The 15,451-nt window shown below is 40.4% G+C and overlaps 1 protein-coding gene across 1 annotated transcript in view; it reads right to left on the bottom strand.

Annotated features, from left to right (window-relative positions):
• PHEX (phosphate regulating endopeptidase X-linked) overlaps positions 1 to 15,451 on the bottom strand; it is a 223,791-nt gene that overhangs the window by 32,050 nt on the left and 176,290 nt on the right. Inside the window, exon 16 of the mRNA XM_002831452.4 lies at positions 2,712 to 2,766. Coding sequence (XP_002831498.2) covers positions 2,712 to 2,766 — 55 coding nt within the window. The remainder of the gene's footprint in view (positions 1 to 2,711; positions 2,767 to 15,451) is intronic.

Here is a 15,451-nt window from a genome sequence, read left to right as displayed (position 1 = left end):
TTGCAGAGCTTCTAGGAAATTTTTATGGTGATAATTATTATGATTTCCCAAAACTGAGGGAAGGGGAGGATGACTTACCTCTATTACTGTTTCATGGAACACACACTTTGGGAAATGTTGTCTTCAACCATTTACAGTCCTGATTGTCTCTTCTGGAAACAATTCAGCTTGTTCATGCCCCATAATTAGACTCAACACTCAGGTGAGGACTAAGCTGACCACTGTGAGCAGAAAGGATACCCACTCCCTTGATTCTGGAGGCTATCCATTTATTAATACAGAATAGATGAATGTATGGGAAGCCATCTCACTGGACCGTGACTCCCATGTCTTTAGCATCTTCATATTCCCAATGCTGAGTACCCAAATGATACATAATAGCTATTCATTAAGTGGATGAGGACAAAGAAGTCTTTAGGAAAAAAAAACTCTCTTTCACACTCAAGTATTAACTATGACCTAGCCTAAGGTACAAACAAATAGACACTAACATGCTCACAGACCCAATAAACAAATCACTTAATCAATAACTTCAGAAATCTAACCAGACTATTTCCTAGTCTCCAGCTATATAACCACAATAATAGAAGCTCAGTTAAATTGTTAACAATAAGCAGAATCAAAGAATTATAGGACTTTTTTAGTCTGAAGGGAGCTTAAAGAATATTTATCCTAAACCTTTAATTTTTTAGAGATATATATATATATTTCTAAACTTAAAAGCAGGGCAAATTGATTCCAAACATCTGAACACCAAAGAAAACTATGCAGCTGAGGCCTGGGATATTATTAATGGATTTGGTTAAATGAGAACCTGGAATTTTTATTTATTCTAACAATGGTGCTTCCCTGTAGTAAGCTTTATCGATGGCTGCCCATGTCCTCGTAGCCCTCACTATTTTTGAGCATACCAATCTGACAGCCTTCAAATGTCAGCACCTGAAACTAGTTGCCTAAGGACTTTCTCCAGCCACTACAGCCCTCTTGGCCTAGGACGGGCACTGCCAGGTACCCCTGGTAGGAGCCCTCAATCAATGATGGAAGGTGAGTTGGAGGATAGATAAATACCCCAGCTCCCATGTCCCTGAGGTGGGATCACTCTGAAGCATGTTTTACAGTTCTCCAGCAAGATTGAGCTCCAGTTGCCCATGGTGATAACTGGCTTTGTAACACACATGTGGTAGGTGGAATAATGGCCTACAAAAGATGTCCATATGCTAATCTTTGGAACCTGTGAATATGTTATGTTACACAGTAAAGGGCAATTAAATCTGCAGACAGAATTAAGGTTGCTAATCAGTTGACCTTAAAACAGGAAGATTATCCTGAATTATCTGAATGGTACCAATGTAATCACAAGGATCCTTATAAGTAGAAGGGAGAGACAGAAGATGAGAGTCAGAAGGAGATGTGACTATGGAACTTTAAAGATGGAGGAAGAGGTCATGAGCCAAGGAATGTGGGCCCCCTCTAGAAACTAGAAAAGGCAAGAAAACAGATTCATCTCTGGAGCTTCCAGAAAGGAAAGTAGCCCTGCTGACAACTTGATTTTAGCCCAGTGAGAACCAGTTTGGACTTCTGACCTACAGAACCATAAGCTTGTAAGTTTATGTCATTTTAAGCCACTAAGTTTGTAGCAATTCATTTTGGCAGCCATAAAAGACTCACAGGACACAATTCATTTGGCTTATTTCCCTCACTGTCTCAATTCTCCACTCCCCTGCTGGTGTTTCCTTGTGCCACCTCCCGAAAGAACTAATTGCACTTGAATACTTATCACAAGGTCTGCTACTGGGAAAGCCCAAAGGTTAAATGAAAACATTGCCAACATATTTCTCTTATTGATATATTTATGGGAATCTATATCTTTTAAACCTACATATTTTTAAATTGTCATATATCCAAACCAAAACACAAAAGACTCAACGTATAGAATCAAGACTAAGATTTTCCATGCATTAAAACACCAAAGCAAACAAAAAATATATAATAGAAATGGTGATATTATTGACATCAAATATTATCAGAATCTCTACTATGTATGGAAATTGTGAATTACATAAGTCTACAATCTGTTGGTATTACAATGACCTTTAAACTGGTATCGCTAAGTCCATACACTACCAATTTTGACTTATTCTGTAGCTACACAGGTTATATTTCTAGAGATAAATTCGATTATCTTACTAACTTGCTCAAAAAGTTCAATATTTTCTATTGCCTATTAGTATCCAAGCTCCTTATTTGCCATGCAGAGCCCTCCAATATCAAACCTCAATCTTCTTTTCCACTACTTCCTTTCATATACCATTTGGGCCAGCCAAACTAGACTCTGCCATTATAGAAACACTTTTCCCTCCTTATCTCACACTGTTTCTTCTACATGGAATGGTTTTAGACTTATCCCATCAATTCAAATCCCAACAATCCTTCAATGTCCAAATACTGGTAGTATGAGTTAATGAGTAAGAGAATAAATGCATAAAAATGAAAGCCACCTATGTGTAAGGTGGCCTTCCTGTCCAGCCATTCACCCTCGTAACAAGGATCAGAAAACAAATACCTAAAATGATAAGAGTACAGATGACCCACGCCAGATTCCATGGCTTCTTTCTGCTGAATAACCTTTGACTTTGTTTCTTCTGTCCTCTACCAAAGCAACATGTTCTTCCTAATTGGTCAGCAACTGGTTTCTGTACTCATTTACTCACCGAGGATATTCTGTTCCCCAAAAGAAAGGCTTCTGGAGCTCTCCTGCTGGAAATCCTATGAGAAAGAAAAAATGTTAAGAGATGTAGAGAGATTGATTCAATAATGAGTACCTGGTTCTAGCTATAACACTGAGGTTTCAAAGACCCATCTGAAAGGCACTCCTCCTGGCACTGGGAGCCCTCTAAGAGATCTAGCTGTCTCAATGATATCAATTCAACTGAGTTTGAAATAAGTGTATTAAAGGTTTCAGGGAAACTATTTTGCACCGGTACACTATTGGCAATGTCCAGCCTGCTGTAAGCTGCGCTCCTTCATACATGGCATGCTCATGAGGCTTCAGGCTGTCCAGCAGCTTTGCCTGATACAGAAAGGGCCGGCTTCGTGGGTGTGCAACCTGTGTAGTCACACAGGCCCCACACAGAGAAGGGTCCTGCACTTAGTTTAATCCTCTCCTGCCACTATCTTGAAATTCTTAATGATTTTATCTTTGAACTTGTATTTTTTGAGTGGAGCCTGAGGGGACAATGGAACATGTGTGTGAGAGCAGAGAAAATGTGCACAATATGTGTCTGTTGTTCCTAGGAGCCCCATTTACACACAGCATTCACAATGCCCCAAGAGCACAGGACTCCATCAGGCCCATAGTGCATGGGAGTTCAGTGAGATGCCAAACAAATACAAGGTAAATATGATACATCTAGAACTGAGTAAGCTCTGATAGCCCTAAGAGGCCATACTTTCCATTCGAACCAGAATTTGCTTCAACCACCAAAAGAAGGTAGTGGCATTCTAAGAAACATGAATGACCAAGGAATCCTGTCATAACCTTTCTTATACCTGTTACTTCCCTGTATTGGCCAAACACCTACACTGAAAATGATGACAGAAAAGGACAGAGAAAGGGTGAATTATGTGGTTTGGCTGTGTCCCCACTCGAATCTCACCTTGAATTGTAATAATCCCCATGTGTCAAGGGTGGGGCCAGGTGGAGATAATTGAATCATGGGAGCGGTTTCCCCCATACCATTCTCATAGTAGTGAATAAGTCTCATGAGATCCAATGGTTTCATAAAGGGGAGCTCCCCTGTACAAGCTCTCTTGCCTGCCGCCATGTAAAACATGACTTTGCTCCTCTTTTATCTTCCACAATAATTGTGAGGCCTCCTCAGCCATGTGGAACTGTAAGTCCATTAAACCTCTTACCTTTATAAATTACCCAGTCTCAGGTATGTCTTTATTAGCAGTGTGAGGGCAGACTTATACAATAACCTATAGATTCTTTTCCTTTTAGTCCTTCTTTACTCATCAGTAAACCAAAGGTAGAGAGTATTGGTAGAATGTACATGTATTAAGAAGTGAAATAAAAACAGTTGAGTTTTGTTCAGCATTTCCTCCATGCTGGTAAGAACAAAATACATATGCACATACAAGCTACAAAATACAAACTGAGTAATTTTGGTGATTCCACATACAAGTTAAATGCTCTTATGTTTGCATTTAAAACTGACATTGCACAATATTGAGATGAAAAGTAACACTCATGCTAATGACTTATGTCTTTAATTTTTCTTATAGTAGCACTGAATAGCAAATAAAACAATACCATGACAAGTTGAAAGAGAAAGGCCATTAAAGATAGGGCAAGGCTTTATATTTTAGCCCCTTCAATGGCATTTTTTCCTGCTTTTGGAACAAGAGGCCCCACATTTTTATTTTGCACTGGGCTTCCCAAATTATGTACCTGACATTGAGTGCAGATGAGTGGGAGACATGCTTTGCTTTGCCCTTGCAACTCACCACTAAATTTTGCACCCTGGGTTGATCCTAGGAACTGTACTTACAGGTCACCACAGCTGATAGAGCAAAGAATCATAACCAAAAAGAGAGAGAGAAGCCTTCTGTAGTGTCCTTCACTGCTCCAGAGCAACTGTTCCAGGCCCCATGAGACTGAAAGCTCTTTTGTAAGTCAAAATGTTCTTCCTCCCTCTTCTTAACTTTTTTGTCCTCTCTCTCCTCCATGTCAGAACACATGAGTAGAAACGAGGACAGGAAATCAAGTCCTTAATTTGGAAGGGAAATGGTGGTTCCATATAACCCTTATATATATTCTTTATATTTTATTAATAATATCATAGTTTGTGATTTCAAGGTGCAAAAGCCTAACTGCAAAACAGAGATGGATCCAGCTACTAGTTCTCTGTCAGTTTCACATAAAGGAAAATGCATCTAATATTATTTTGAAGCGGCAACATCATAATAATTGTCATAATTGCTACATTTCCTTAAATATTTGTGGCATATTTACATCAATATTCCATCCTCTTTTTTTGGTGATTACATTTAGTAAGTCATTCTGACTCAGATATATATACATATGCAAATATATATTACATATAAATGCAAATCACAGTGTTTATATGAAAACTCAGTTTCACATAATAAATCACCAAAAAGCAATGATATTTCCTAATAAGAACAATGATCATAAACCAATGTGATTTCATTATTAAATCATTATGGCTTATCCTGCCCGGTAATGTGCCCAGCTGGAAGCATTTACGTCCATTGCCAACCTCTTTACAGGAAAACATCTGACACCTGCATGAGCCTCTATTTCTGTCACTTTTGCTGTTAGCAGCCCCAGACTCAAGAGCTGAAGCCACCACATCACTCTGTTCAGCTGTATCTGCTGAGCTTGTTGGGGCCAAGGAACCCAATACTGATAAACAGAAGAATCTGATGTCCTTAGGCATGTTTTGCTGAAGTGAATGGATTAATAGTGTAAGCTGCATTTTTGGAGACGTCAACCAGCTAGAGTGATAGATGAAATCCTACAGGGTCAACTCAATATCTTATCTCATAAAGTGGATAAGTTGTATTTAGCAAAGGTAGAAGTGAAAAATAAGTAGAAAGGGAATTCCTTTTTTCTGCCTTTTTAATAAGTTTTTATGTTTTCTTTCATATCCTTTTTTTTTTTTTTTAACCATTTCAACACCACCTCACCACCTGTTTCACACTTTTAAAGTTCCTTTTTCTATCAGTGTACTTATGGGAGGCATTCCTCACAGTGTAAATGTCTCTGTGGAGGTGGGGGAGAAGAGAGAGGGAGGAGAGAGAGGAGAGGGAGCAGAGGGAGGAGAGGGAGGAGAGGGAGGAGAGGGAGGAGAGGGAGCAGAGGGAGGAGAGGGAGGAGAGGGAGGAGAGGGAGCAGAGGGAGCAGAGGGAGGAGAGGGAGGAGAGGGAGCAGAGGGAGGAGAGGGAGGAGAGGGAGGAGAGGGAGGAGAGGGAGGAGAGGGAGCAGAGGGAGGAGAGGGAGGAGAGGGAGGAGAGGGAGGAGAAGGAGCAGAGGGAGCAGAGGGAGGAGAGGGAGGAGAGGGAGCAGAGGGAGCAGAGGGAGGAGAGGGAGCAGAGGGAGGAGAGGGAGGAGAGGGAGGAGAGGGAGGAGAGGGAGCAGAGGGAGGAGAGGGAGGAGAGGGAGCAGAGGGAGGAGAGGGAGGAGAGGGAGGAGAGGGAGCAGAGGGAGGAGAGGGAGCAGAGGGAGCAGAGGGAGGAGAGGGAGGAGAGGGAGCAGAGGGAGGAGAGGGAGCAGAGGGAGGAGAGGGAGCAGAGGGAGGAGAGGGAGGAGAGGGAGGAGAGGGAGGAGAGGGAGCAGAGGGAGGAGAGGGAGGAGAGGGAGGAGAGGGAGCAGAGGGAGGAGAGGGAGCAGAGGGAGCAGAGGGAGGAGAGGGAGGAGAGGGAGCAGAGGGAGGAGAGGGAGCAGAGGGAGGAGAGGGAGCAGAGGGAGGAGAGGGAGGAGAGGGAGCAGAGGGAGGAGAGGGAGGAGAGGGAGCAGAGGGAGGAGAGGGAGGAGAGGGAGGAGAGGGAGGAGAGGGAGCAGAGGGAGGAGAGGGAGGAGAGGGAGGAGAGGGAGCAGAGGGAGGAGAGGGAGGAGAGGGAGCAGAGGGAGGAGAGGGAGCAGAGGGAGGAGAGGGAGCAGAGGGAGCAGAGGGAGGAGAGGGAGCAGAGGGAGCAGAGGGAGGAGAGGGAGGAGAAGGAGCAGAGGGAGGAGAGGGAGGAGAGGGAGGAGAGGGAGCAGAGGGAGGAGAGGGAGGAGAGGGAGCAGAGGGAGGAGAGGGAGCAGAGGGAGGAGAGGGAGCAGAGGGAGGAGGGGGAGCAGAGGGAGGAGAGGGAGCAGAGAGAGGAGAGGGAGGAGAGGGAGGAGAGGGAGGAGAGGGAGGAGAGGGAGGAGAAGGAGCAGAGGGAGGAGAGGGAGCAGAGGGAGGAGAGGGAGGAGAGGGAGGAGAGGGAGGAGAGGGAGCAGAGGGAGCAGAGGGAGGAGAGGGAGGAGAAGGAGCAGAGGGAGGAGAGGGAGCAGAGGGAGGAGAGGGAGGAGAGGGAGGAGAGGGAGCAGAGGGAGGAGAGGGAGGAGAGGGAGGGAGAGGAAGGAGAGAGACATTTAACTAGTGGTTGGCAAAAGTTAATAAATGTGATAATAGTTAATATTGGCCAAGGTGTAGGAAGCATGTTGATGGGAGTGTAGGTTGTTGCAAGAATTTTGGCGATCAATTTAGTCATCTCTTAATGCTTCAAATGCCATTAAAAAAAAAAAACGAGTAACTATGTGGTGATATGGAAAAAGCTCTAAGAAATATTAAGTGAAAAACAGCATTCAGTACAGTGTATGGAGTTATTTTGTGTAATGTGTGCAAAAGAATAAGCATCCATACATACAGCTATGACACCTGTATTGAAATGGCAAATTTATTCCAAGGAAATTGATACACTGGGGGAAAACTTGGACATAACTCCAATTTCACATTTGCTTATCCACAAGAAATGCAAGGGAAAAGCAGAAAAATGCACCCAAATGGACTGAGCCATAAAGGAATACACAAAATGCACACACGCACACACCTCAACATGACCAACTGCCTCAGTTCACCACGTGCGGCAGGAGCCACACTCACCACATCTGGTGTTAAAACTTACCTTCCAATTTCATGTAACCCTCCTTCCACCACTACCCAAAAACTCACAAGGGACAACCCCTCCAATACCAACTTACACAAGCAAATTTCTGGTCTGTTCAAGGGAAGGTGCCATATTTACTGTAGCATTTGTGTATTTACCCATTTAACATGTATAAAACCGCACTATCATTTGTATTAGTCTCCCAGCTTTTGTTTTTAATGTGTCACTGATGAAGTTTTTAACTGTTGTGCCCCAACCTCATTTTCCTCGTAAATCCTGAGGCCTTTTATTACATACTTTTGCATAGCACAGTGGTGTTTAAGAACACATATGTTAACATTATAGAACTGACTGTATCCGTACATGTATGTCTGTATAAACAGACATACCTGCCAGTGGTTTTCAAATTGTACAATGCATCAGATTCACCGGAGGGCTTGTTAAACTACAGATTGCTGGGCCCCATCTTCAGTTTATGAGTCAGTAAGTCTAGGGTAGGGCTAAGAATTTGCATCTAGCAAGTTCCCAGGCGATGCAGATGCAGCTGGTCTGGGTGCCACCGTGAGAACCACTGCCCGATCACTTGCACAAGTGCACTACAGAATTCATTGCTGCATGGCTTGTAGTTGAGAAGTGTGCAACAAGCTAAATGTCCAAATAAGAGGGCAATTAATTATGGTATAACCATATTGTGGACTGCTATGCAGTAAGTGAAAAGAAGGAGGTAGGTCTTAACATTCCAGCATGGGAAATAATACCCAAGATATGTTGTTGGCATAAAGCAAGGTACAGATATAGATATATAAACACCATTTATTTTCTTACATAACTATCCTACCAGTGTGAGCATATACATGTACTGTGTGTATATGTGTATACATATGTAAATTCTTTAAAAGTCTGTAAAATACATATCGAAGTGATCATAGTGGTTACCTTTTGAAGAAAATCAGGATTTGGGGTGGTGGCTGATAAAAAGGGCTCTACACATAAATGTAATGTTTTACATTTTGATTATCCAAAGATAATCAACTTGCGTAATTAAAATTAATTCTTTTAGAAATAAGTGTGTGTGTACACAGGAGCCTGTCGGGGGATGGGGGGCTAGGGGAGGGATAGCATTAGGAGAAATACCAAAAGTAAATGACGAGTTGATGGGTGCAGCAAACCAACACGGCACATGTATACCTATGTAACAAACCTGCACATTGTGCACATGTACCCTAGAACTTAAAGTATAATAAATAAATAAAATAACCCCTGGATTTTCAAGCCTTAGTATGAAATAAGAACATAAAACATCTCTTTAATAATTTTTGTATATTGATTACATATTAGAATGAAAATATTTTGGGTATATAGGGTTAAATAAAATATATTACTAAAATTAAATAAATTTGAGAATTAGTTTTGTCTTGATTTTGCTTTTAATGGTGACAATGTCAGGTAAATTTAGTTAATAGAGTAATTTTGTATGATGACAACAGTATGTATAAAAAACCTCCTGTTTCTTATTTTAGTTGTTTTCTTATTTTTGTATTTTCATGGAAATTGTACCCAAAAAACTAATATATTCTTATCATACATTTCAAGACTTACTTTAATAATTATTACACAGAGGTAGATTTCATCGAATAGCTACACAGTATGTTATGTAACAATTATTAAAATTTCTTTTAGCATCTCAAAAAAAAAAAAAGAAATGTGAGTATATTATAGAAAATTCTTCTAAAGGCTATTGAAAAAGTTAACTAAGCTTATATACTATTATTTTGTTCTTGCATTTGTTAACACCAGCAAATTCCACTCCTATTTCAGGCAAAAATACAAATTGTGGTTATACCATTTCAATGATTAAAATTCTGACAAAAGAAAATATTGGTCTTTGTAATAACCTAATTATTTATTTATCAGTAATAGTGTCTCTTTCAAATCTGCACCTGGGAAAGCCACGAGAACCTGCTTTTGGTTTTCTACTGGGGTCAACCTCTCCTTTTTACTGGTGTTTCTCATTACAATTCTCCTATAAGTAAATATGGAGTAACCTAGTTGGAGCTTAGCAAAATGCTGACCGTAAAAGACAGAGTGCTTTTGTTTAGGACACAACTGCCAAAGAACCAGTCACATTCAGTGGGTGATTATCCCAGGTTCAACTATTTGACTTTTATAGTCATAAATCATACCCTGACGGTAGCTACAGCTTTCCCAGAAAAGTTAAATGCCTCAATGTGTCTGGGTTTCAGTACACATTATTGTAAGCTGCATTAATTAGAGTTTTTTTTAGTACAAACAAGTATAGAGAAGAAAACAAATTTAGCCCATTATTCCACAGCTCAGACCTCAAGAAAACAAATAAATAAATATACTCAGGCCTAGCAAATTTACACTGTATAAAAGGACATGCAAAAAAGGAAGAATTTTCCTTTTGCCCTACGCCCGTCTTCCCCTAACCTAGAACCTACTTTCCGCCACTATCTGTATGGTTCGCTTCAGGTATGTAGGCTAAGATCATCCTCTCATTAATCCCTTCCCTAGGGCTTTTTAAGGGGCAGGATGTTATCCTACCCATTTTCTTGCTTTGTAACTCATCATAACACTTACCACCATCTAAGATAGTTTACATTTGACTTATTTTGTATGCATTTTCTGTCTTTCCCCAACTAGAATGCAAGTTCCATGACAAAAGAGATTTTTATTTTTTTTACTATCCTTTAATGGTGATATCTTCAGAGCTAGAACAATACCTGGTTCATGGTAAGCACTCAATAAATACTTGTTGAATGAACTGATTCTGTATCTTGTGAAACTCAGAGGGATGACTGGGGTTGAAGCATTAGCTATCATTACGAGTACATCTTGTTAGACAAAGTTTAAAACCTTACATGATACTATTAGTAGTACCAATGTATTACTTCTTGAATTTTCCACATTCAGTATCAGATCTGAGATACATCCCATTATTCAAGTTCTGGTTTTCATTTTCCTTCTACATGAAAGAATGTGTTGGTTCCATTCTCTTGCTATCATTGCTGAACTAGTGTAGTTTTCAGATCAGCACATTTTTCCAATAAACTTTCAATCACAATACAGATATTAACAAGCTAAATAGTCCTGCCAGTTTTATGCAAATTCCATCACTCCTGTATCCTCTTAGCCCTCCCTGCTGACCCCCAATAAAAGTGGAATATTATTCCTTTTTATGTTTGTGATATATGCTGGAAAGAGAAAATTAGACAAAATATTGATCAAAGGCCTTTGGCCTGCAGAATATTGAACTAATTTAATCCATTTTCCCTACCTTCATTGTTGCTTTCACTTTACTGCAGCATTAAGTTCCATATTCATAAGTGTATGGTTCAGAAAAGTTATCATACAGAAAATATTTTTAAAACATTACCTTCCAAAATTGTACGTTATTTGAAAGTTTTTAAAAAAATATTAACACTTACAAATGCTGATGATTTTAGACAACTATGAACCAGACTCAGACATCTTTTCCTGTTATTTCCACGTTTGGTCAGATTTTACAAAATAGGAAGCCTCCAACTTTCATCGCCAGTCTTCAGAAACCCAGACCACGTGCTTTTCTCCTTTCTCTACAGCAAACATTTGTAAGTGTAGTAACACAATGCAAGACAACTTGAACTCATCTACCTTCAGGAGCATTTCATTCTTAAATTCAACATCTCTTTTGACTCCTCTGAAGGAATTAGCATTATTGAATTTGTTCATTTAGGATCCCTGCAGCAGCCTCTGGACAGAAGTGACAGAGCCAGGGGCAAATGACAAAGTAAATTCAGTCCAAAAAAAGGTGACCAAGGGAAAATTCCAAAGGAAAATTCAAAGGGCTTGAGGATGTGTGCGGACCAGCATACACATTCAGCTGTTTATTGAACCAAATCTGTTTCCATATTTGCTGTAGCTGCTTTCTCCAGAAATATACTTGGGTTTTTTCATTAAGTGTGTACCTGTGTCTGTTTTCTTTCAGTGTGGATGTTTGTGATAGTTTTGTTAAGGGGTGGACTATGTCAATACATTCTATTGCATTATTAGTTTTGTCAAGCAGTGGGATATTTGGTCATTTGCATGGATTTTTTGATGTATTAATGTGGCTTCAGTACAAGTTGTGACAGTTATTTTTTTTTCAAAAGCCTTAAGTGTGTGCTTATATTACTAAAACTACTCTATGTATCAGTCCACATTTCAGGGCTATTGCTGATATATCATCTTATCTACATTATTGTCCTTCTTGGTGAAATTCACTTGTAGTTACCTTCTGCTAACTTCTTTGATTATTTTACTTGTCCTGTGCAATAGCTTCTACTTCTCCAAGTGAATACGTTTTATGATCCTAATTTTGGAGTGTCGGTCTATTTAGATCCCATTATAAAAACTGCTGGGAATAGTTGGGTTTGGTTATGATGATGCAATTTCTATGCATAACCATTGACTACTAACATTTACTGAGCACCTATGATGTTCTAAGCCACATGGGCAAGCTTTGAACAAACAAATGTCCTCAAATAACCTACAATCTAGTGAGGGAGAAAGGATACCACTCGACAAATAATCCTATTTTGCAAGACCTAAAGAGGTAAACCCTATACCAAGCTTTCTAAAATATGCTTTTTAATTGAAATATGTTTCAAACTCAGTAGAGAAAAGAAATACTGGATACGTGGGAGTAGATGTGCAGAAGTGTTTTGAGAGGGAGTTATTTATTCACATGTCTAGCTAATGGGTGACAGATGTGGTTTGTAAGATTATTTGGGGCTTGGAGTAGGAATGGTTTAGGAAACTGGTGCTCAAATCTTGGTCTGCAGACCAGCAGCATCAGCATCACCAGGGCACTCCTTAGAGGTGCAAATGTTTGCGCCCCCACCTCCCTAGACCTACTGAATAGCACTTCAGGCTATTCTGGTACATGCTAAAGTTGAGACCCATTGGTTTATATCAGGGTAAGTACAGTATACTCAACCCCAAATGCACATCACCTGGGGAATTTTGTTTGTTTAATATCTATGTCCAAGCCCCTGCCTCAAACCTATTAAGTCACAATCTCTGGGATGGAACCCTGAACATAAGCATTTTTTAAAAGCTCCCCGGGTGATTCGACTATGAAAACAGGTTCAGAACTGTTGGTTTAGGAAAAATAAGGAATTTCTTATGTTTAACTGATCTACAAATCAGCTCTCCTGTCTTTCTCTCATCAACACCATGCATGTAACAATGTAACGTATGATTACTTTTATTAAAATTTTGCACACTATACTTTCAAAACTGAAACTTTACATGCCTTATACGTTATTGACTGTAGTAAAGAACAAAAAGAGTTTAAATTGCACCCGCTTTAGAAAATCCGGGATGAATGCTTACTCTAAGAATGAATGTTACATCTTATTCAGGATTAGTTCCTGTAATCAGATAAGCCCGACACCATTCTAGAATCTAGGGGGCCATCAGTCAGGACATGGAAATTGCTGCAATTACAAAGCACTTTTGGTTATGGTTTTTGCTGTAAAATGATTTCATTGTCATCACTGCTAAGATTAATCATGGCTTTTTTTTCAACTTGGCATCTTGCAGTAGTTTGGTGAATGCCAACCTTCCCCTTTCCAGAAAGTATCAAGTTCTAACAGCTGTGACTCCTGTCAAGGGATTCAGCAAGATGCCTTAGCCATCTGCTGGCTTCCTGCAGGTAACCTCCTGCCACCACATCTATCAGCCTAGAGCTGACAAGCAGAAAGCAGCTTCTGAAATCTGCCCTCCATCTTGAAACCTTCTCTGCTGGCCCTTCTATTCTTTTTCTGCCATAATTACCTTTAGGCTGCAATAAAGAGAACCTCCCTTCACCCCTGCCACCCTTTACCAGGATGACCAACCATCCCTGTCTAGCTGGGACAGAAGGGGCTCCTGGGATGCGAGACTTTCTGTGCTAAAACTGGGATGGTCCCAGGCAAACCAGGAGAAGTTAGTCACCCCACCTTTACCCAACAAGTCTGACCTCTTCTGCATTTGCTGCATTTTTATAGCTCAGTGGTCCTCAATCTTTGGCATCTTGCAGAAGTCTGGTAGTTAAGACCTTGTTAAAACATAAATTGCTGGGCCCAAATCCCAGAGTCTCTGATTCAGTAGGTAGGGCCAGATAATGCCCATCTATCACAAGGGATGCTGATGATCCAGGGACCACACTTTGAGAACCACTGCTATAGTTTAACATCTGGCAAAGAAAACACTAATTTCCTTCCACTATGAAGCTCAGTGTCTCATATTCTACTCATATTCCAACAGGTCCTCTCATTTATTGATTGCTGTACTAAGTATGTGAAACTGACACTAGCAGCAGGGATATTCAGCCCAGGCCTGGGAGCATGGTAGGTACTCAACAAATGCTTATGTGGGTTCACTGAACCATATCTGGTTATGCAATAATGGTCTCAAGAATGAAATGTGACTGACATTTTCCCCATATCAGTTAGACAAAAAACTGAGTCTCTCTATTCATTTCCTCCAACAGTATCTTTAAGATGAAACTCATTAAAGGTTACACCATCTCATCTGTTGTTACTGGAAATACAAATTTGTACCGCTTTCTTGAGAGAAGCTGGGTAAGATGCATTTCAAAACCCTCAAATGGGGCATACCATTTGAAACAGCAACTCCTCCACTTCTAGGAATTTACTCTAAAGAAACGGTCTCAGATTTAGACAAAAAGCCACAAAACTTATCAATACAGAGGGTTGTTTAACAATAAGGAAACAGCGTAAATGTCCATTGGGAAGTAATTAAATAAATTAAGGTGTTTTCTCAATTGAACACTACACTCGATGACTTAGAAGAATATGTAATAAATGGAAAAAAATATTCATGTTACAATGTTCAGTGGGGAAAAAGTACTATTGGATGAGTCCGTAGTTAAACTGTAAAATATTTGTAGATAAACATACATTTCAGTGGTATTCAACATAAGTATTAACCATGACTATCTTTAAATGATATTAACTTTTTAAATTTTTAGTTCACCTAAAATTTTTCTAGATTTTCTACAATAAATATGAACTACTTTTGTAATAAGGGTAAAAAACAATTGATTTTTTAAAGAGAAGACAAATGAGACTGTGACCATCAAGGTCAATTAATGAGATTTCTCCCTGACATCCTGTCTCCTGTTTCCATGGCTGGTTTTTAGGTCCCTATGCTCACCTCACCCTGGCTTACTTACATCCAGGTAGTTGCCAGTGAGTGCCCCACCCACACCCCGTCTTTAATCAGGTTGACTCTGATAATCATTTCATGCTTTCCTACTACCAGCCCTGCAGCCAACCTGACCAGTGCACTATGTCTGAAAACAGCATTTAGAAATACCCTACAAGCGGCAAATTGCATCCTTACAGGCATTGGTTCTGGGACTTACCATGGTAACAGGAATCCCATGAGATTGCAGAGCTTTCCAGATGAGGCTACCTTTGTCCTCCCATGATACTACCCAGAACATCATTCTCAGATGCCTCCTTGGTTAGGCTTCAGAAACTGGGGGGCTGTATCAGGACCTCCAAATTCCTCAACTAGACCAGGACAAGAATGCCTTAAAATAGGTGTAGCAGGCCTGGGCATGGTGGCTCACACCTGTAATTGCAGAACTTTGGGAGGCTGAGGCAGGTGGATCACTTGAGGTCAAGAGTTCGAGACCAGCCTGGCCAACATGGCAAAATCCTGTCTCTACTAAAAATATATATTTTTTAAAAATAGCCAGGCGTGGTGGTGACCGCCTGTAGTCCCAGCTACTCAG

The sequence above is a fragment of the Pongo abelii genome, chromosome X (assembly GCF_028885655.2).
Source record: "Pongo abelii isolate AG06213 chromosome X, NHGRI_mPonAbe1-v2.0_pri, whole genome shotgun sequence".
NCBI classification, from domain to species: Eukaryota; Metazoa; Chordata; class Mammalia; order Primates; family Hominidae; genus Pongo; species Pongo abelii.
Note: the sequence above shows the minus strand (reverse complement) of the source record. Positions and strands in the feature narration are given on the sequence as shown.